Genomic DNA, 22,442 nt, shown 5'->3' on the forward strand with positions numbered 1-22,442 from the left:
CTCTATCGCCCTTTCTTCCGGTTCCGGTGACAGACGGCCTGTTGCTGTCTGTTTTCGCGCCTGTCGCTTGGTGCATTGCAGCGACAGGAGCTCAGCCCGGTGACAACATGTCGTACAACTACGTGGTGACAGCGCAGAAGCCGACAGCGGTGAACGCCTGTGTGACAGGTCAGTGCCCGGGGGGAGGTGACCCGGCCGGGCCTGAAGCCTCAGTTGTAACCGCTTGTGAGCCGCAGGGTGACGGCCAGTGTTTACCTCTCCTCCCCCACAGCTGTATACACGTCTGAAGGGGCCCTGGTTTATCTTACTACTTGGAAGTGACCTGTTATATTCTATATAGTGCCATGGCTGCACAAGGCTGAGGGTATACAAGGGTGAGGGGCTACACAAGGGTGGGGGGCTACACAAGGGTGAGGGTATACAAGGGTGGGGGGCTGCACAAGGGTGAGGGGCTGTACAAGGGTGAGGGTATACAAGGGTGAGGGTATACAAGGGTGGGGGGCTGCACAAGGGTGAGGGTATACAAGGGTGGGGGGCTGCACAAGGGTGAGGGTATACAAGGGTGAGGGGCTACACAAGGGTAAGGGTATACAAGGGTGGGGGGCTACACAAGGGTGAGGGTATACAAGGCTGAGGGGCTACACAAGGGTAAGGGTATACAAGGGTGGGGGGCTGCACAAGGGTGAGGGTATACAAGGCTGAGGGGCTACACAAGGGTAAGGGTATACAAGGGTGGGGGGCTGCACAAGGGTGAGGGTATACACGGGGGTGGCTACACAAGGCTGAGGGTATACAAGGGTGGGGGGCTACACAAGGGTGAGGGTATACAAGGCTGAGGGGCTACACAAGGGTGAGGGTATACAAGGGTGGGGGGCTGCACAAGGGTGAGGGTATACAAGGCTGAGGGTATACAAGGGTGGGGGGCTGCACAAGGGTGAGGGTATACACGGGTGGGGGGCTACATAAGGCTGAGGGTATACAAGGGTGGGGGGTCTGCACAAGGGTGAGGGTATACACGGGGGGGGCTACACAAGGCTGAGGGTATACACGGGGGGGGGGCTACACAAGGCTGAGGGTATACAAGGCTGGGGTCTGCACAAGGCTGGGGGGCTACACAAGGGTGAGGGTATACAAGGCTGGGGGGCTGTACAAGGGTGAGGGTATACAAGGCCGGGGGCTACACAAGGGTGAGGGTATACACGGGGGTGGCTACACAAGGGTGAGGGTATACAAGGCTGGGGGATCTGCACAAGTCTGGATCTGCACAGACACTTTGGTTGCGTTGCCTTCTCTGTCGTCTTCTCTCTGTATTCGTGTCAGTGCTTATGTACAATGTGACAGCGTTATCACTATGTGCACTGCAGGTGGCGCTACACTGCACTCTCTGGCCACAGGATGGCATTGGCCCAGATTTATTAATAGTCAGTGCAGCCATCTGATCGTACTCCAGATCTATCACAGTGCCTGATGCCGGGCCATAAACCTGGTGGATCTTTAGACTGATCGGGCTGTATTCATACCGGCCTTTAGTTTCTTACTTTGGGTCAGGATTCAGCAGTATTTTGGCACATTTAAGCCACGCCCTCATTTCTGGCAATCCGCACACGTACGTCGAGCATGTAAAAACATTTCTTGCCTAAATTAGAAGTATCAAGACACCTGATGTTCACGCCAGTGTCTATTCGTATCCACCATAATAAATTGGAGCCGCTGTAGTTCTGAAATAAGTTCCGTGCTTTAAGACACATAGAACCTGTTCACACTAGTGACTTTTTTACATGGATTTTGGTACCTGCTGCTTACAGACATCCACATGAAAGAGAAGTATTCTGCCAGACCGATGATGACGTAGAACAGGAGCAGCTCAGCCCCATTCAAGTAAATGAGACTGAGCTGCAATACCAAGCAGAGGCCACTGTGTAATGTACAGCGCTGTGCTTGGGCTGCAGGCTCTTCAGCTGATCTGTGAGGGTCTTGGAGTCAGACACCACTGATTATGTATTGATAACCAATCTTTAGGATACGTTATCAGTATGTGATCGGTGGAGGTGTCTGTATCCCCTTTCATGTATATTCAGATATTCTGCAGAAGTTCTGTCCGCTCTTTGTATCTGTATGAGATTATTTTGCTGGCAGACAGGTTTATAGTGTCACCCCACTTGGCCCTTCTTTGTATTGAGTCTGTGGCTCATCTAGTTTGGGTTTAAAAAAGTTAGACATCCTAGATGTGCGGTGTGAATTCTCAGCTATAAAGGGGGTATAGCTTAAATGTGTCAGGATACACCAAAAAATTAAGAGGAAACCTTGTAAGGATCCGCCAGGGTTATCATCCAGCGTCGGCCTCTGTGATCCCGGGCCTTAGATTTCTGCAGATTCCATTCCAAGTAATGGGACAGTCCCAGAAGCTTCTGCCACCTCCCTTTAAAGGGGTCTCCCACCTGTGCATTTATAACTATATTTACATGTCACCTTCTCAGTCATTTCTTTGCACTTATAAGAAGTAAACAGCTTGTGTGACCACTGCAGTCACGAGATGGCGATCAGAGGACCCCCATATTCCAGATTAATGTGGGTGTAGCCATAAGTGACCAGATAGGAGTACCTCCCTTTTAAAGGAGTTTTTTTGTCCCCAAATGTATATTTCATCCTGATGACCTATCCACAGAATTGGGTCATCAATATCTGATTTGTGGGAGTCTGACACCCACACCCCACAGATCATCAGCTCCAGCCCCTGGTGCAGTTGTCAGGCAGCGGCTGCTCCTATTCAGGTAATACCTGCAGTGCCCCCATCACCTCCTCTATACAGTGCCCGGGGCTCCTGTTACTTTAATAGAGGCAGACTGAACTGCTGGTCTGTATAGGGGCAGGTGCGGACCCCACCCCAGGTCAGATACATTTAGAGTCAGAGAACCCCTTTAAGGCACAGAGTATTACAGGACTGGTCACATGGATGAGGTTTGGTTTTTTGTTATAAATATCACCTACATGTTGCAGAGGTTTTTCACATGGATATGCAGGATTAATTTTTTGTCCTTTGCCTGTCATTCTCCATGCTGATGGTTTCCTGGAAGCAGAGACTTGTCATTGTGATATGTGATGACACCAGGCAGTCGCCTCAGTGCTGTGGTCAATGATTTGCTGCCACAATGACAAGTTGCTGCATCATTTCTGTAGTAGAATAAATGAAGAACAAATGGTGGAACCAAAAATCTGTCGCCAAGAGTAAATACAGCTTGCTTTGCTAGAGGGGTTCTCCAGTGGGTGTGAATGAACCCTCGTCTTCAAACCCAGGACTCCAGCGCTGCAAGGCTGCCTTGCTAACCACTGAGCCACCGTGTTGCGCCCTGGCCAAGTTTTTGTGATGTCCTCTCCATAGGATAGACTATCAATATCAGAGCGAGCGGCCGTCCATAATCCACTGTCATCAGAGACCAGAGCTGGAAGCAACTGGCAGGCTTCAGCCTAATACATTGCAGTAGATAATGGTCCTCTAACAATGAACGTACGTTACGAGATTTCCGGTTTTCCTTTAAGCCTTGGAGTTTCAGTATAGTCCGGGCCAGTATCAGCTTGTCTGTCTTATCTTCTGCTTTATCACATTTTAAGCTGCTTAGATGAGGGAATTGCTGCCAATGGTTACCTAATATCCTCCTTGTATGGCAGCGATCCTATAAGAGGACACCACCCATAATCCGGATCACAAGAGCTCTGTGTAGACATTGGGGCAAGTTTATTAAGACTGGTGGATCGCATGCCAGTCTCGATAAAAGCTCCACCTGGTGCAATTAAGAGATTTATGGAGACTGCGTCCTCTTCATAAATCTATCAGATGTCCCAGTGCCAGAAGGATAAGCTACACCAGGTATTTCCATTATGACCAGAAAACTGGAGTGAGGTGAATCTGTGGGCGAGGAATGGATCAGGACTTGTGGCCCGTACGCCAAATGTGCACCTCAGTATCATCCCTCTGTGCCAGTGATGTCCCCCCCCCCCCCTTCTGTGTCAACAGCTTTGATGATAAACCATCTGCTATCATAGGATGCATTGAATAATGGATCTTTGACTAATATGAATATTCACTTTCTTACAGGACACTTCACATCTGAAGATGACTTGAATCTGCTCATAGCCAAGAACACACGCCTTGAGATCTATGTGGTGACGCCGGAGGGGCTGCGTCCTGTAAAGGAGGTTGGGATGTATGGAAAGATTGCCGTCATGGAGCTGTTCAGACCCAAGGTAACCGCGCTGAGCCCTGTTGGGAGCTTCTAGGTGCAGACCCTGGAGGTTTAACCAAATGTCTTGGCCACTTGACCATGTGCTGAAGCTGTGCCCGCTAGTGCAGTCATGATAGGACATTGCTTAAAGGGGTATTCTGGTAATTCCAAGTAATTGCTTATCCACAGGGCAAGTGATGACTATTAGGTCTGAATACAGGGCCCCCCACAGTTTACAAGATTGGGGTCCCAGTGCCCTGTATAAATGGGGCAGCAGGTCACACGTACCCGGGTGCTTCACCCATCTGTAGGGGACGGTTAGATTTGTTATTTTATTAATGAATTGTCTTTCTTTGTCCAGGGGGAGAGTAAAGATCTGCTCTTTGTACTGACTGCGAAATACAACGCCTGTATCCTGGAATACAAGCAGACCGGAGACAGCATTGATATCATCACCCGCGCTCATGGCAATGTACAGGTACTACAAACCCCATTGTTATGTTATTCGTTCTATGCTGGGTTGCTATATGCTAAATCTTCATCTTCTGTTTCACCAGGATCGCATCGGCCGACCATCCGAAACCGGAATCATTGGGATCATTGATCCAGACTGCCGCATGATTGGATTGCGTCTGTATGATGGTCTGTTCAAAGTAATCCCCCTTGAGAGAGACAATAAGGAGTTAAAAGCGTTCAACATCCGTCTGGAGGAGCTGCACGTCATCGATGTCAAGTTCTTGTACAGCTGTCAGGCCCCCACTATTTGCTTTGTGTACCAAGATCCTCAGGGCCGTCATGTCAAAACTTATGAGGTCTCCCTCAGGGAAAAGGAATTCAGCAAAGGTCCATGGAAGCAGGAAAATGTGGAGGCAGAGGCGTCCATGGTGATCGCAGGTACCTATAGATAATGACGCTCCAAGCATTACGGTATGCTTTCGGTAATCGGTTCGGGGAGTCACATGGGACCCCCCCAATCGAATACTGAACACATTGGCAAGCGGTGAGCTTATGAAAGCACATGGACCCCATAGACTATAATGGAGGCTCACCAACCGTAACATTAAGACCTAATATTGTTTAGGGTCCTCCTTGTGCTGCCAGAACAGCTCTTAGGATAGGTAGAGGGCTGATAGACGGCCCCAGCACCAATCTGCTCTTCACGACTGTATTCAATGCCCATAATATAGTATAGTACGACCTAAGACGAGGCCATAAAGAAGAAACATTTATGTTTCAAGGACTATAATGGGGATTGAACGGGCCTTTACCCCTGAAACTGCAGAAGCGCTACAGAAAATATTCATTGACCGCATGGCTTGTGCCCTCCTGATCTGGGCGGCCTCCACCATGGGGACTAGGCTACCTGAATGTTCCTTTAAGTATAATGTACAGTCTCTGTATTTGCCTCCCTAGTCTGTATTCTGACTCCTTGTGCCTGTTATCAGTTCCAGAGCCGTTTGGAGGAGCCATTATAATAGGCCAAGAGTCCATAACTTACCACAATGGTGAAAAATACCTGGCAATAGCTCCTCCGATTATTAAGGTGAGTTGTCCGTGGACTCCTGGGGATGTTCTCAGTGACCATTACATTTCCATCTCTTCTAACTATTTACAGTGTATGATATATCTGATCTATATATTTTGCAGCAAAGTACAATTGTGTGTCATAATCGTGTGGATGTGAACGGCTCCCGCTATCTTCTCGGAGACATGGAGGGTCGCTTATTTATGTTGCTGCTGGAGAAGGAAGAGCAGATGGATGGAAGTGTCACTCTGAAGGATCTCCGGGTGGAGCTACTGGGGGAGGTAAGGCCTTTACTTATCATTTGTAGGAGGTTTTATCCATTTCTCTGATTCAGGCCTCTGATTTTGCAGCAGATTAATCACCGGATGAGTCGCCAGCGGCCAACCTGCTGCAAATTACAGTAGTTGCAAAGTGGATGGGATTTCGCCAAACCCCATACCCACGCTGCACCCGCCGTCTGCTCTTGGTCATGGACGCCAATAATCTGAAGCAGAGACAGTGGGGCAGATTAATGAAGATTGAGGCAGTGTAGTAGGCACCTAATTTATGATGAGGCCTAGGCTTTCTCATAAATAACGCACACCGTATGCTGGGCCCTGCACCCGCAGGGGAAAAGTGGCATAAATGATGATAATTCTGGCTGGCTGATGGTCCCTTCCCCCTTAAAGACCTTTGTCGCACCCCTTTTTTGGGAAAATTGAAAAGTCATAAAATTTGGTCCAAAAATAGTGACTTGTTAATAAACCTGCCCCAATGTGTTTCAATGGCCTAAGTAGAATGATGTGTGTAGTCACACGCTCCTCTGTATATATTCATCTATAACATGCAGATTTCCTGCCCCCAAACAAAAGTTAGCCTTGTCAAGGGTTTTAAGTTAAAAAACAAAACAAAAAAAAAACACCCCAAACCTCAACCTTCTATCTGCAGTTTATAGTATAGCGTTGCTGCAGGAGCCAAGACCTCCCAGGAATACTCCATACATTGCACAGTACTGGTGTTAGCTGTAGCCTCTGCTCACACAGTCATTCTCGGAGTTGCCCCCTACTTGGTAAGGGGACGTTCCCATAAATCTGGTTTATTCTTCTCTTGTAGACGTCCATTGCAGAATGTCTCACTTACCTGGATAATGGCGTCGTGTTTGTAGGCTCCCGACTTGGAGATTCCCAGCTGGTCAAGGTAAGCTTTGCACATATTAAATCATGCTTTATCCTATAGTGTGTGTTTTATTTGCAGCATTGCCATAAATTCAGTTACTGAACCAGTTCTTGGATCTTTTCGAACCACATAGAGACGAGACAGTGATTTAGTATTGTCACGCAGTACCCCAGTTGTGCCACAAGGTGGCGTCCTTGCACTCTCCATCATTTTTGGCCAAGGCTCCCATCCATTGTTAGTGTTACACAGGAGGTGGCGGCAGGAAACATACATGAAGCCTGCAGGACACATCTTGGCAGTCTCCAGGACTTGGACTCTCTGACTTGAAGTGACCAGTTTAAGTTAAGTCTAGAAAATCCCTTAATGGAAGCAATACTTCAGACCAGCTCTAAAACACTAATCTCTTTGGCACCTGCCGGGCAGGTTTCTTTCCTTTTCCTTAGAGCCGTGTTCTGGTTTGTAGACGTCTCCGTCCTACGACACAGAGGCAAAATCCATTCTGGTTTATCAATGAATAAGACATTCCCCGCTGGTTGTGGGGCTGGTGAATGCCCGGGCCTGGTAGCCAGCGATTGTACCGAGAGGTTTCCTCCTGATCCTTAGCTTTCACCTTTTGTTGATCTGCTAAAATAATGAAACTATCTCCCTGAATAGTCTGCAAGGCTCCTCTAGTCTGCAGCTTTGTGTCTACACTTGGCTTATTGTAAAAGCAAACCATGATGGTAGTTGTGTAGAAGACATAATCCTTTCAGAATCTCCAGATTCCCAGCATCCTTTGTAAGGAGGGGTCATAAGACCCTTGGCCTGGAATTGCCCCACTTGTGTGAAGGTTCCTAACTTGTAGTGGGATTTGTGGCCCGATTACATGAACAGGGATCCCATGTTCTCCTGGGTATGTGCACGTCGACTACATTCATCCGTACGGGACTGCTGGAGCGGCGTTGCATATAATGATCCTCTATCTCCAGCAGTGCCGTAATACATGAATTGACTGTCACTATGTTCATCTGGGGGACAGGGACCCTCATTCTCCTGAGTCAGCAACCTTGCACTTATGGCCTATTCTGTGCATGGTAGTAGTAGTCTTGCTATAACCCCTGTGCCATGTGTATATATATAGTGTGGGCTGTTATCCTCACATATAATACTCTTGTATCTCCATAGCTCACAGCGGACAGTAATGAGCAGGGCTCATATGTTGTAGCAATGGAAACGTTCACTAACTTGGGCCCCATTGTGGACATGTGTGTTGTAGACCTTGAGAGACAGGGTCAGGGACAGGTAAGACTCCTCTACTTTCATTTCTCATCTGCTTTCCATTTCTTTGCACACTTTCTTATATTTTCTTTCTCTGCCCACAGCTTGTTACCTGCTCTGGAGCCTTTAAGGAAGGTTCACTGCGAATTATCAGGAACGGGATCGGTATCCATGAACACGCCAGCATTGACCTACCAGGGATCAAAGGTAATGCTGAAACTTAGAGACAAGCGACTTGTTTCCTATACTGTTGGTGTGTGGTCAGACACATCCTTAAAGGAACACTACTCCAAGAAATGTAAAGATGTCCTCACTATAAATCTGCAGCATGGTCTGTATGAATAGTCACGTAGAAATCTTAGCGAGAACCAATGGGTTAACCTCTTACTGATCTGCTCCTTGCACTGTGTTTTTGTCTCACTGCAGACGGGCACAATACGGGGGCTCCTGCACCAAACAGATGTCACTAGGGACATGGCTGAGCTCATGTTGTACAGGGAGAAAACGTATTAATGGTATAGACACATTGCGGCAGCCACGTATGGCTGAGACCATGCCCACCTTTAGTGGCCAATGGATTCAGGATTTTAATGCCAAGTCCAGTGGCCGCTGCCCACCATAGATGGAGTTTTGGCCGTGTGCTACCATGTGTGTCTGTACCTGCATATAATCCTCAGTTTTAATTGTAATATGCAATAAAGTAGGAACAAGAAGGAGACAAGGAAAGAAATATTGTTTTATATTCTTGTTCATTTTCTTTGTTTAGCTCCCCTCCCCCCCATATTAATGTTCAGGGCTTGGTGTTGAAGACAAATGGCTTAGCAAAGACAACGCCAAGAATGAAAATATTTTTACTTGTCTTTTTATTCTCCTGATGCTTAAGGATATTGTGACTTTCTTTTCCCTGTTGTGCAATGACGTTTCTGCTCTCCACCAGGCTTGTGGCCGCTCCGGGTCACTGCCAGTCGTGAGACGGACGACACTTTGGTTTTGTCTTTTGTGGGACAGACCAGGTACGTTAGGATCTTATATGCTTATATAGCCTGGAGCAAATCTCCACTCTTATTTCACCATCCTAATGTCTAATTCTCCTACAGAGTCTTGACTTTGTCTGGGGAAGAAGTAGAAGAAACGGACCTGGCAGGCTTTGTGGATGACCAGCAAACCTTCTTCTGTGGGAACGTGGCCCATCAGCAGCTCATTCAGGTAATGGCACACACATTCACATATTATAGAGAGACCTCAAATATTGTTGTTTGCAATTTTCTACTTGCAAATATTACATGAAAGTGTTGTATTTTGTTTATATGTGACTGTATATGGTGGCTTTGTATATATTATTACATGAATGTATTTCAGATCACCTCCGCATCAGTGCGACTTGTATCACAGGACCCACAAAGCCTGGTCAGTGAATGGAAAGAGCCGCAAGGTCGTAAAGTCAGTGTGTGCTCCTGCAACAGCCGCCAAGTACTGCTTGCAGTGGGAAGAGTCCTCTACTATCTGGAAATCCACCCCGGAGAGCTGAAACAGATCAGGTAAGGCCATTGATCTCAATCACTTAAAGGCCGGATCATTACCAACAAGGTTCGCCCCCCTGTTTCATTCTGAACCAAACTTGTCTGGTCTGAACTAGAAGTGCTATTATCCTCCTCTTCAGACCTCTCCTGAGTATTCAGTCTTCATTCCTGGCATACGGTCACCACCCGCCAGCTTGTTGCAGCCTCTCTTGACATCATGCGCCCCAAGGTCACCACTAAGGTCCAATCACAGGCCTCATCCGTGACTCTGGGGGTTGCGATGTCAGAAGAGGCCACGAGAGCCCATGAGAGGTGAGGATCTTAGTGTTTAATGTTATCCAGACCTCCCCTGGACGTCCGCTTATTATATGCAGGGTCTGAGGAGAGTTCACAAACATTTAATGTTCAGACAAACCCTGAAATTTTTGGAAAATTCTTAACAAAACTGTCTCCTAATTGTCACTTCCAATCCTATCTGTCCCAACAGCTGCACTGAGATGGAGCACGAGGTTGCCTGTCTGGATGTCACTCCTTTGGGCGGCAGCGATGCTCAGTCCACACTTTGCGCGATTGGTTTGTGGACAGATATCTCAGCACGAATCCTTAGCTTGCCAGGATTTCAGTTATTACACAAAGAGATGCTGGGTGGAGGTAAGTGACGCAGGCTACGTGCTCGAGGGCGATGGATTTGTAGCATTTGGTGAAAATAATATATTTTATTTTAATTTCTCCTCCAGAGATTATCCCCAGGTCTATCCTCATGACCTCCTTTGAGAACAGTCACTACCTGCTGTGTGCACTAGGAGATGGGGCGCTCTTCTACTTCAGCCTCAATACAGAAACAGGTCAGTGTCGGCCGCACCGTTTAGGCTCCTCACTTACCTGCAATACATGTCATTAACTATTTCCATTCCTCTTACCGCTCAGGTCTTTTAAGTGACAGGAAGAAGGTGACCCTGGGGACACAGCCCACAGTTTTGAGGACTTTCCGATCTCTGTCCACAACAAATGTATTTGCTTGCTCTGACCGGCCCACAGTTATCTACAGCAGCAACCATAAGCTGGTCTTCTCCAACGTCAACCTAAAAGAGGTCAACTATATGTGCCCCCTGAACTCTGAGGGCTATCCGGACAGGCAAGTCCTGCTTTTAGTTGGTTTAGAAGATAAGGAGAACAGTCCTAGTACTGAATTATTCGTGCTTGGATTGTTTGCATTTACATGCTGTTAAAATGATCCAGCGAGCTATGACATTTACTTATATAGTATAGTGCCACCTGGTGTCCAAGGTGTATAGGAATGTGCGCGACCACCGACTGAGGTGAGTGCTGGTAGACAGGCATGCTCAGTCATCTCTCCAGGTCTCTGCATAGTGATCCTCTGTGCACTGCACCCTCTGCCTCCTGGTTTTTGGCTCATTGCTTGCTGTAAGCCGTTCTCTTTGGACTTACATACAGAGGTATCAGAATTGCTGCTCAAGACACTACTGTAGCCTTATCAGGGCTCAAACCTGGAAGCAGTGTGCACAGACAAGGGATTATAGATCGCCAGGAGGAGAGACTGAGCAATCCTTCGCATCTGTCTGACATGGAGGAGGGATTCCTAGCTGTGTCTGACCAATGGCACTAGATACATAAAGCAATGTCTTGGGTATAACTAAAACTACAAGTCTGCATATGAGCTTTTAACCCTTTTTTTTTAATTTACAGTTTGGCCCTAGCAAATAACAGCACGCTCACCATAGGAACGATCGACGAAATCCAGAAGCTTCATATCAGGACAGTCCCTCTGTACGAGTCCCCCAGGTGGGTCTGCAGTGACTACCATAGGGTGACATGCGATTCGTTCATCTCATCACCACTGACGACAAATTGTATAAAGATTCCTCCTACTCATAAGTTGTCATTGTCTGGTTTATTGCAGGAAGATTTGCTATCAGGAGGTGTCTCAGTGTTTTGGGGTGCTCTCCAGCCGAACTGAGATGCAGGATGCTAGTGGAGGCAGCTCTCCGCTCCGACCCAGTGCCAGTACCCAGGTCAGTGGGAATGTTACTGTCATACAGCCATATATACTGTCAGCTCATCCAGTAAATATAGGGTTTGCCCCATTAAGGACACTATCATGGGAGTCTGACCACCTCTTCCCGGAAATGGAGGCACAAAAGCCCCTAATCCTTGTGAATGGCGCACCAGTGAGCTTATGTGACTGACACTCCATTCACTGCAAGCGCTGTCAGAGATTACCGTCCTGGCAGTCCTATAGCAGCGAATGGAGTGTTGGTCACAAAAGTGCAGGGATCCTCCAAGGAGAAGGCATGAGGGACTTTATGGTCTCCTGTTCTTCTGATCTATGAACGTCCTCTAAAATTGCAGCCCAGTGTTGCCCCTTCAGCCATAGTTCATATTTATAACCTTGCAAACCAGGCCCCGCCCATGGTGCACCTGAGGCTGATTTGCATACGAATAAATGATGATCATCTCTGTATTGTTATATAGGTTTGTGGCCACAAAGATGTTTCCGTTTCTTGTAAAGGCCCCCACATAGACTCACTTTAAATAATTTTCTTTGGCTAGACAACCCCTTTAAGACTATAGATATACATGTTCTGTAATGACGTCTAGATGTTTCCTATTTTTCATTTTGTGCTACGACATGTCTTGCATCCTCCCAGGCCCTCTCATCCAGTGTGAGCAGTAGTAAGCTGTTTTCAGGGAGCACGTCCCCCCACGAAACCTCATTTGGAGAAGAAATAGAGGTCCATAACCTCCTGATCATAGACCAACATACGTTTGAAGGTAATGAATGAATGCGCTGTCATTGTAAACCGACCTTAATTGGACACACAAGTCTTATTGGTGTTTTTATCTTTTGGTTAGTCCTGCACACTCACCAGTTCCTGCAGAATGAATACACCCTCAGCCTGGTGTCCTGCAAGCTGGGAAAAGATCCAAGCACTTACTTCATTGTGGGGACTGCCATGGTGTACCCAGATGAGGCCGAACCCAAGCAAGGAAGGATTGTAGTGTTCCAGTATTCTGATGGTGAGTGGATATTGGATATCTTTGGATGTTGCTCGTAGGACAGGGAGTGTTGCTGGATTTCTTATGTGTAAATAAGTTTTCTACACTTTGCCATCTGTAAATGATGCTAAATACTACTCAAGGGGTTAATACAAGTGTTGGTGTCCACAGGGAAGCTGCAGACCGTGGCAGAGAAGGAGGTGAAGGGAGCCGTCTACTCCATGGTCGAATTCAATGGAAAGCTACTGGCCAGCATCAACAGCACGGTAAGATTTCGGGGACTGCCCGGATCTCTTACAATGACTGAACTCTACTGTCGTTTAGTTACATGAAGCCGAGTGACGGTTTTTGTTCTCCTTTGTGTTGCGCAGGTCCGTCTGTATGAATGGACCGCCGAGAAGGAGCTGCGCACAGAATGCAACCACTACAACAATATCATGGCTCTGTATTTGAAAACCAAGGGGGATTTTATCCTGGTGGGAGACCTGATGCGTTCCGTGCTGCTGCTGGCCTACAAACCCATGGAGGGGAACTTTGAGGAGGTACGAGATGTGGGGAACGTTGTTGGTAAAGGGTTCCCTGCCAATCCCATTCAGAGATTTCCGTCTGTCTCTACTCCTTGGTCCCTTCGTCTGTGTTGTGGATCAGTTGTTGGATATATGGTATCCTCGGTATTATTGGATAGGTTTGTATTACATAGTTATTCTTTATACAGATTGCCCGGGATTTTAACCCCAACTGGATGAGCGCGGTGGAGATATTAGACGACGATAACTTCTTGGGAGCAGAAAATGCGTTTAACTTGTTTGTGTGCCAGAAAGACAGGTGAGTCCTGACCGCAGGCTGCCTATGAGTAGTGGCTGCGGGTTATATTATGGTGTGTGGGTGGGGGGGGGGTTATATACTTCACATGTAGATTATAATAATCTGACTATTGTGTAACTTCTCTGTTTTTCTATCCCAGCGCTGCCACAACAGATGAGGAGAGACAACACTTACAAGAGGTCGGACTCTTCCACTTAGGGGAGTTTGTTAATGTCTTCTGCCATGGCTCGCTGGTCATGCAGAATCTTGGAGAGACTTCTCCTCCGACACAAGGCTCGGTGCTCTTTGGCACTGTAAATGGGATGATTGGTAGGTACCGAGGCTGTTCCTGACGTCTCCTTTGTCCTATGATGGTAACGTCTAGTAACACTGACCCCTTTGTCTGTCAGGTCTGGTGACATCCGTGTCTGAGAGCTGGTACAATCTCCTACTTGATGTCCAGAACAGACTGAACAAGGTTATCAAGAGTGTGGGCAAGATTGAGCACTCCTTATATCCTTATTACTATGATCATGGTGAATGAATACCCCCCCAGTCCTGGCACTTACTACACGTGTCCATGCCAGATCTTCCTCCTTATACGGCTGCATTTTAGTATTTTCTTTTAATCCTTTCTGTACCTTTTCCTTAACATACTTTATTACCTGGAGGTCATTCCATACAGAGAGAAAGACTGAAGCTGCCACCGGCTTCATAGATGGAGATCTTATCGAGAGCTTTTTGGACATCAGTCGGTCAAAGATGCAAGAGGTGGTAGCGAATCTACAGGTGAGGACGGAGCGCTTCGGTTTGATGGTTTGCCATGCAGAACGTTGTCCTAAACGCCGGCTGTTCTATTGCAGATTGATGATGGCAGCGGCATGAAGAGGGAGACCACAGTGGACGACCTGATAAAGATTGTGGAAGAGCTAACCAGGATTCACTGATTTGTGTCCCTCCCAATCTTGTCTACCCCTTAGGCTTCCCCAGTATCCTCCAAGCATTGTGGGAGCAGCCTCCCATGCGCCTGAAGGACAGCAAGATAAGCTTGTATGCATCCCGTCAGTGTCTCGGGTGGGAGTACCTCTCTTTGCTGCCCGAGTGGCACTTCCATCTTTGCTTCCAGAGGTGATCAGTGCAATGAAGACCCTCCTGCCTTCAGGACATACAATGAGTGGTTGTACAGGTTGCTCCCTGCCCGGCTCCTTTGCTCCATTCATATTGCTGTTCTTCTATATTGTATGTATTTTTTCATATATATTACGTTGTGAAAAGTAGGGCCCCCCCCTATGGACTATCTGCATAGTAAAGCTGAGCTGTGACATCATAACCTGTGCAGGGAATAGGGCATGTGACGTCATCTGCAGCAACTGTGGGGTGTTTCACGTGCTAGTTTTTGCCTAATGGTGCAGTGTCCCTCCCTTCCAGTCTTCTCTTTACAGAAAGGGTAAAAGGGAGAGGTTATTTTCCAAAATTTTAGGAAATAAATCAGACTGGAATTAAAAGTTGCCCTCTTGTTGTTACTGGAATGGATGTGTGTGCGGAAACTCGATTTCTTGTGTGACGGGCGCTGCTTATATCACATCATGTTTTTCCCAAGGATCGATCACAGGTTGGATCTACAAATGACCGTCCTTGGGGCAGTCCAGGGTGAGCCGATCGTAGGGACAGATAATTCTGTGCTGTTTGTAAGAGAAATGACTAAATCTGTATCGGAAGCAAAATTAATATGGATCGGTAACCGTCTGACTCCGCCAATGATCAGCTGACTGCCCCCTTGGCACTGGTCAGGTACGACACACACTTGGTATAGACATGTATTACTGTAGTATACCGGTGCGTCATTGAGCGTCTCAGGGCCCGCTGTAGACATCACACCTATGTATTCTCACTATGACATATGGCTGAAGGTAAATGGAAGGAATTGCTATGTGAGCTGAAGCAAAACCTGATGCATTATATTACGGCATCGTCCGCTCTCATAGCAATAGATTACAGTGAAGGGAAACATTCCCGGCCTGCAGAATGAGAACAATTTATTATGATTTCTTCTCCCCTGCCATATAACACTGCCTAGTGCTAATACCAGCAGGCAGAGGACGGAGACTGTCAGCAGGGATGGAAGAAAGCATCATTTATCCTTATATACAACGTCTATGAACGGCCCGCCAGACTTTTTCCTATTGCTTGCCATTTGGATCCCTTTGTCTGCGACGTTCTGCATGCACTTAAAGGGATTTTTCCTTCTTAGTAGCTAAGGCCTATGTACAGAATAGGGAATAAGTTGTAGATTGGGGGGGTTCTCATCAATCACAAGAATTTGAGTGTATCTCCCTGATACGATTGTAAGATGGGAAATCCCTGCTAAGACCGTCTTCACATCATGCTGAGGGTTGTCGCTCTCTGTTATGGTTTTGTTTCTTATCAGAAGTGGGAAGGAATCTTAATGCAAACCAGAAGTGAAGAGTCTCCAAACATTTCCTTAGAGATCTTTCCCATCACTTTTCTATTAGGATCTCTTCCCATTTTTTGATGAAAATAAGATGCAGGGGCGAACCGGTCGTATTAGTAAAGATGTCTGAGACCGCAGATTAGTCAGACGTTGGGAAATCAGCGAAGTCTTCCCTCTGATGACGCTGTCGCTCGCTGCTCTGATACCCGGAGTGTCTGTAGTATGAGATTGAGGTTACGTGCTCCCTTCTGGAGCACAAACCCCTTCTCTTCACCTCTGATGCACTCCGTGTTCTCAAGGATAATGCAGCTCTATGGGAGTCAGATTGATTCCCTAATAGACTTACATGGCAAGTCTAGAGGGCGACGTTTTGGGGTATATGGGGTAGGCTTTGTTTAACTTTTATTCATGTTTTCAGGGGCACGGCATGAAAACAACCCCGCGATTTAGTAACTTTATTGGTTTTGTTTTTATGACATGCACTTTAAATTACATTGTAACTTCTTTCAGCAGGTCGTTACAATTCTAGCAATATGAAGGTTCTATCCGGTTTGATATGTTTTATTTTACTATATATGTATGTGTGTGTGTATATATATATATATATATATATATATATATATATATATATATATATATATATATATGCAAAAAATTTTGCTGGGGGGGAGGGGATTCTGTATGAATGAGCCGCCTCCTCAGGGAGCCGTACACCCCCCATAAAATCTACACCAGCTCCTTACGTAGATTTCAGCCATTATTTATGCTGTAAGCGATCGTGAATGTGCTGCGTATGATGGCGGTGTAAGTGCACCATCTGCGGCCATTATAGTCACTGCGCTGTTAGACTGCTTTTCTCCGAAAAACACTGATTTTGTGACTCTTCTCAGTTATGGATGAATACTTTTATTTCCCCCTAGTTCCACAAAGTGACTTAAAAATTCAGTTGCTCGTACAATATACAGCCATACTTCTGCACTGCAGTATATTGTACATGGCAGCTTAGGCCCTGTATTTAGTAGGTATCTATACATGACAGCCCGGAGTGTGTTTTAGGCAGCACATATAACTCTGCCATCTCTGTAACCTATGGAAATACCGCAGCTCAGGCCCCACGGGTCATAATTGCAATGCTGAACCGCTGCATGATGGCATTGCAGTTCTTTCCGCAGCGCTTTGAAGAAAAAGTTCACAGAATTTTCCTCCGCGGACTTTCTCTTCCCATTATATCTACGGGAAAGCCGCTGGCGTTTCCGTAGATATAATTGACATGCTGTGATTTGCTAAGCCGCAACGGCTTTGCAAATTGCAGCGTGTCCGCACTGCATTGTATTCCGCAAAGTGGGCAAGGGATTTGCATGAATCCCATCCCCTTTGCTTGCACTGTAAAACGCAGCGATTTTTCCTGCAGTGTTTCCGCTGCAGGCAAATCGCGGTGTTTACGTCCCGTGGGGCCCCGGCCTTATGCGGTTTCCATTAACTTCTATGGGAGATCCTAGAGCAGTGCTGATCACCTGTTTCTGTAGGTTTGGATCTCGCGGGCAGTTTTTGGGAATAGCGTTTTAAGGGTCCAGTTGTTGGCCTCCGGTCATGGTATAGCACACTGCGCATACTGTAAAGACAACCACAGTTATTGCATGGGATACATATTCAGCTGCATGTGAACATACCCTTATTAGACCGGTCTCAGAATAAGGTCTCGCACCTCTGGCAGTGCACTGAGACTTTATAGCCATAAGGGCTGTTATTAGCGGACATGGTGTACCAGTATGTGGCCTGGACCACGATGAGCGCTTGGTGAACAGAATGGGAGCAATGATGGATCAGTAATAAAGGAAGGCGGCTGAAAAGAATGGACAGAGCGGGAACCGTGCACGAGTGTGCCTACACCAACAGAAAGACCCCTATTACCGGCAGATCCAAGAGCCCCCCCTGTGCAGAATGAGAGGGGTACAGCTAAGCCACCAACCAAAGTAAAGAAGGCAAAGGGCACCCGATGTGTGACAACAGGTAGGTGAGGCTAACCAATACAAGGGGTGTCAGAGTATTATAAGCTATAAGAGACTGTTGCTGTGTTAGAGACTGTTACCTGCAGCACCAGCGCTGGTCTGGATTGGATGCATCTTATCAATCATGTTCAGCAAAGAATCAGTAACAGTATTGCTAGATGGAGGGGAGGCCATGTGTGTCCCACTGCAGAATATGATGGCCAGGGGCAGATTATTATAATATGTGTGGTTGCCCGAGGCTGTAAGGGGGCTCAGCGCCAACTGTACATTAGCCCGGGTTACGGGACACTACAGGAGGGGGGTATGGGTTGGTGAACCTCTCAAAAGTTGTCTCACAGATATTCGTGAGGTTTGACCTGAAGTCTCATTCAAACTAGAAGTGGCAGAAGATGCGTGCGTACCCGCGGGGTGGCGAATAACACGGCCATGAATGTCGCCTTCACTTCGACTCTGGGGTCTGAAGATAGAATAGTAGGTCATGGGTGACAAACCGCAAAAAGTTTGTGTTCGGTAGAACTTGAAATGCTTGGAAAATTCATATCAAGATTGTGTTTGATTATGGGACATTATACTGTGGCCCCGAGTCCATGGTGCCCTGATGATGGCGCTATACAAATAAGTGACATAAGAAGTAATACGTTGCTCTCCTGCAGGTAATGTCCAGTTGTTGTCATTGGTTTAACTACCTACAGAGCTGTTTGGGTTTTGCTACAGGACTGACTCACAGAGGGGAGATTTATCATTCCTGCTTTATGAAGACTGGCTTGTGATACGTGAGTTTTAATAAATTTGCCCCTAAGTATATTGTAATAGTCTGCTCCATGCATATGGGAACCAATGGAGTATGCAATGAGTATGGCGCGGGATATAACATGGCCCAGTGTATGAGCCCTCATTACATTAGATGCTCCATGGCCATAGGACCCGGTGAGACACAGCAAGATGCAAAAAGATCCACCAGTGCTTGGCCTCATTCATTTGCATTCCTTCAGGTGTCCCGAGGAGACAGGGCGATCTTTGGTCCCCTCTCCGAATTGTCAGCCGAATTGTCTGTGTAGCCTTTGCCTTGTTAATGCATGTCATCTGTAGGGAGAGATTTACGTGCCCTGCACCACATCCATTACGTATCTTAGGCTGCACCGTGTAAGAATCGTTTACCAATTACATACAAGTGACCCCTCTCCCCCTCATACACATGACCCCTGTCCCTCGTACACATGACCCCTCTCCCTCGTACACATGACCCCTCTCCCCCTCGTACACATGACCCCTCTCCCCCTCGTACACATGACCCCTCTCCCCCTCGTACACATGACCCCTCTCCCCCTCGTACACATGACCCCTCTCCCCCTCGTACACATGACCCCTCTCCCCCTCGTACACATGACCCCTCTCCCCCTCGTACACATGACCCCTCTCCCCTCGTACACATGACCCCTCATACACATGACCCCTCTCCCCCTCGTACACGTGACCCCTGTCCCCCTCGTACACGTGACCCCTGTCCCCCTCGTACACGTGACCCCTGTCCCCCTCGTACACGTGACCCCTGTCCCCCCTCGTACACATGACCCCTGTCCCCCTCGTACACATGACCCCTCTCCCTCGTACACATGACCCCTCTCCCCCTCATACACATGACCCCTCTCCCCCTCATACACATGACCCCTCTCCCCTCGTACACATGACCCCTCCCCCTCATACACATGACCCCTCTCCCCCTCATACACATGACCCCTGACCCCTCTCCCCTCATACACATGACCCCTGACCCCTCTCCCCCTCATACACATGACCCCTGACCCCTCTCCCCCTCATACACATGACCCCTGACCCCTCTCCCCCTCATACACATGACCCCTGTCCCCCTCATACACATGACCCCTCTCCCCTCATACACATGACCCCTGTCCCTCATACACATGACCCCTGTCCCTCATACACCTGACCCCTCTCCCCTCATACACATGACCCCTCTCCCCCTCATACACATGACCCCTCTCCCCCTCATACACATGACCCCTGACCCCTCTCCCCCTCATACACATGACCCCTGACCCCTCTCCCCCTCATACACATGACCCCTGACCCCTCTCCCCCTCATACACATGACCCCTGACCCCTCTCCCCCTCATACACATGACCCCTGACCCCTCTCCCCCCTCATACACATGACCCCTGTCCCCCTCATACACATGACCCCTCTCCCCTCATACACATGACCCCTGTCCCTCATACACATGACCCCTGTCCCTCATACACCTGACCCCTCTCCCCTCATACACATGACCCCTCTCCCCCTCATACACATGACCCCTCTCCCCCTCATACACATGACCCCTGACCCCTCTCCCCCTCATACACATGACCCCTGACCCCTCCCCCCCTCATACACATGACCCCTCTCCCCCTCATACACATGACCCCTGACCCCTCTCCCCTCATACACATGACCCCTGACCCCTCTCCCCCTCATACACATGACCCCTCTCCCCTCATACACGACCCCTGTCCCTCATACACATGACCCCTCTCCCCTCATACACATGACCCCTCTCCCCCTCATACACCTGACCCCTGTCCCCCTCATACACTTGACCCCTGTCCCCCTCATACACTTGACCCCTGTCCCCCTCATACACATGACCCCTCTCCCCCTCATACACATGACCCCTGACCCCTCTCCCCCTCATACACATGACCCCTGTCCCCCTCATACACACGACCCCTCTCCCCCTCGTACACACGACCCCTCTCCCCCTCGTACACACGACCCCTCTCCCCCTCGTACACACGACCCCTCTCCCCCTCGTACACACGACCCCTCTCCCCCTCGTACACACGACCCCTCTCCCCCTCGTACACACGACCCCTCTCCCCCTCGTACACACGACCCCTCTCCCCCTCGTACACACGACCCCTCTCCCCCTCGTACACACGACCCCTCTCCCCCTCGTACACACGACCCCTCTCCCCCTCGTACACACGACCCCTCTCCCCCTCGTACACACGACCCCTCTCCCCTCGTACACACGACCCCTCTCCCCCTCATACACATGACCCCTGACCCCTCTCCCCCTCATACACATGACCCCTGACCCCTCTCCCTCTCATACACATGACCCCTGACCCCTCCCCCCCCTCATACACTTGACCCCTCCCCCCCTCATACACACGACCCCTCTCCCCTCATACACACGACCCCTCTCCCCTCATACACACGACCCCTCTCCCCTCATACACACGACCCCTGTCCCCTCGTACACACGACCCCTCTCCCCTCATACACACGACCCCTGTCCCCTCGTACACACGACCCCTCTCCCCTCGTACACACGACCCCTCTCCCCTCGTACACACGACCCCTCTCCCCTCGTACACACGACCCCTCTCCCCTCGTACACACGACCCCTCTCCCCTCGTACACACGACCCCTCTCCCCTCGTACACACGACCCCTCTCCCCTCATACACACGACCCCTCTCCCCTCATACACACGACCCCTCTCCCCTCTCCCCCTCATACACATGACCCCTCTCCCCTCATACACACGACCCCTGTCCCCTCATACACACGACCCCTCTCCCCCTCATACACATGACCCCTCTCCCCCTCATACACATGACCCCTCTCCCCCTCATACACATGACCCCTCTCCCCTCATACACACGACCCCTGTCCCCTCATACACACGACCCCTCTCCCCTCTCCCCCTCATACACACGACCCCTCTCCCCTCATACACACGACCCCTCTCCCCTCATACACACGACCCCTGTCCCCTCATACACACGACCCCTCTCCCCTCATACACACGACCCCTCTCCCCTCATACACACGACCCCTCTCCCCCTCATACACATGACCCCTCTCCCCTCATACACACGACCCCTCTCCCCTCATACACACGACCCCTGTCCCCTCATACACACGACCCCTCTCCCCTCATACACACGACCCCTCTCCCCCTCATACACACGACCCCTCTCCCCCTCATACACATGACCCCTGACCCCTCTCCCCCTCATACACACGACCCCTCTCCCCCTCATACACATGACCCCTGACCCCTCTCCCCCTCATACACACGACCCCTCTCCCCCTCATACACACGACCCCTGTCCCCTCATACACACGACCCCTCTCCCCCTCATACACATGACCCCTCTCCCCCTCATACACACGACCCCTCTCCCCTCATACACACGACCCCTGTCCCCTCATACACACGACCCCTCTCCCCCTCATACACACGACCCCTCTCCCCTCATACACACGACCCCTGTCCCCTCATACACACGACCCCTCTCCCCTCATACACACGACCCCTCTCCCCCTCATACACATGACCCCTCTCCCCTCATACACATGACCCCTCTCCCCCCATACACATGACCCCTCTCCCCTCATACACATGACCCCTCTCCCCCCATACACATGACCCCTCTCCCCCCATACACATGACCCCTCTCCCCCCATACA

General features: G+C 49.0%; 1 protein-coding gene across 1 annotated transcript; it reads left to right on the plus strand.

The window, feature by feature from the left end:
* Window position 1: 1 nt before the first annotated feature.
* Window positions 2-15,004, plus strand: DDB1 (damage specific DNA binding protein 1). The gene is made up of 26 exons (XM_075280801.1): window positions 2-168; window positions 4,094-4,242; window positions 4,582-4,698; window positions 4,778-5,114; window positions 5,666-5,763; window positions 5,868-6,026; window positions 6,838-6,921; window positions 8,065-8,181; window positions 8,262-8,364; window positions 9,095-9,170; window positions 9,255-9,363; window positions 9,517-9,695; window positions 10,165-10,328; window positions 10,415-10,522; window positions 10,605-10,812; window positions 11,385-11,480; window positions 11,599-11,710; window positions 12,347-12,470; window positions 12,552-12,716; window positions 12,867-12,961; window positions 13,067-13,237; window positions 13,411-13,520; window positions 13,660-13,829; window positions 13,910-14,012; window positions 14,165-14,288; window positions 14,363-15,004. Exons 1-26 carry the CDS (start codon window positions 108-110, stop codon window positions 14,444-14,446), a joined length of 3,423 nt encoding a protein of 1,140 aa, XP_075136902.1. The 5' UTR covers window positions 2-107; the 3' UTR covers window positions 14,447-15,004.
* The last annotated feature ends 7,438 nt before the right edge of the window (window positions 15,005-22,442 follow it).

The sequence above is a fragment of the Leptodactylus fuscus genome, chromosome 7 (genome assembly GCF_031893055.1).
Source record: "Leptodactylus fuscus isolate aLepFus1 chromosome 7, aLepFus1.hap2, whole genome shotgun sequence".
NCBI lineage: Eukaryota > Metazoa > Chordata > Amphibia > Anura > Leptodactylidae > Leptodactylus > Leptodactylus fuscus.

What these genes read in the sequence shown, in the direction of transcription:
- DDB1 (XM_075280801.1), top strand. Translation starts at nt 108, where the DNA reads ATGTCGTACAACTACGTGGTGACAGCGCAGAAGCCGACAGCGGTGAAC. An exon ending in TAGCTCCTCCGATTATTAAG is followed by an intron (nt 5,764 to 5,867) that starts GTGAGTTGTCCG and finishes TATATTTTGCAG; the next exon opens with CAAAGTACAATTGTGTGTCA. An exon ending in TCTTTTGTGGGACAGACCAG is followed by an intron (nt 9,171 to 9,254) that starts GTACGTTAGGAT and finishes ATTCTCCTACAG; the next exon opens with AGTCTTGACTTTGTCTGGGG.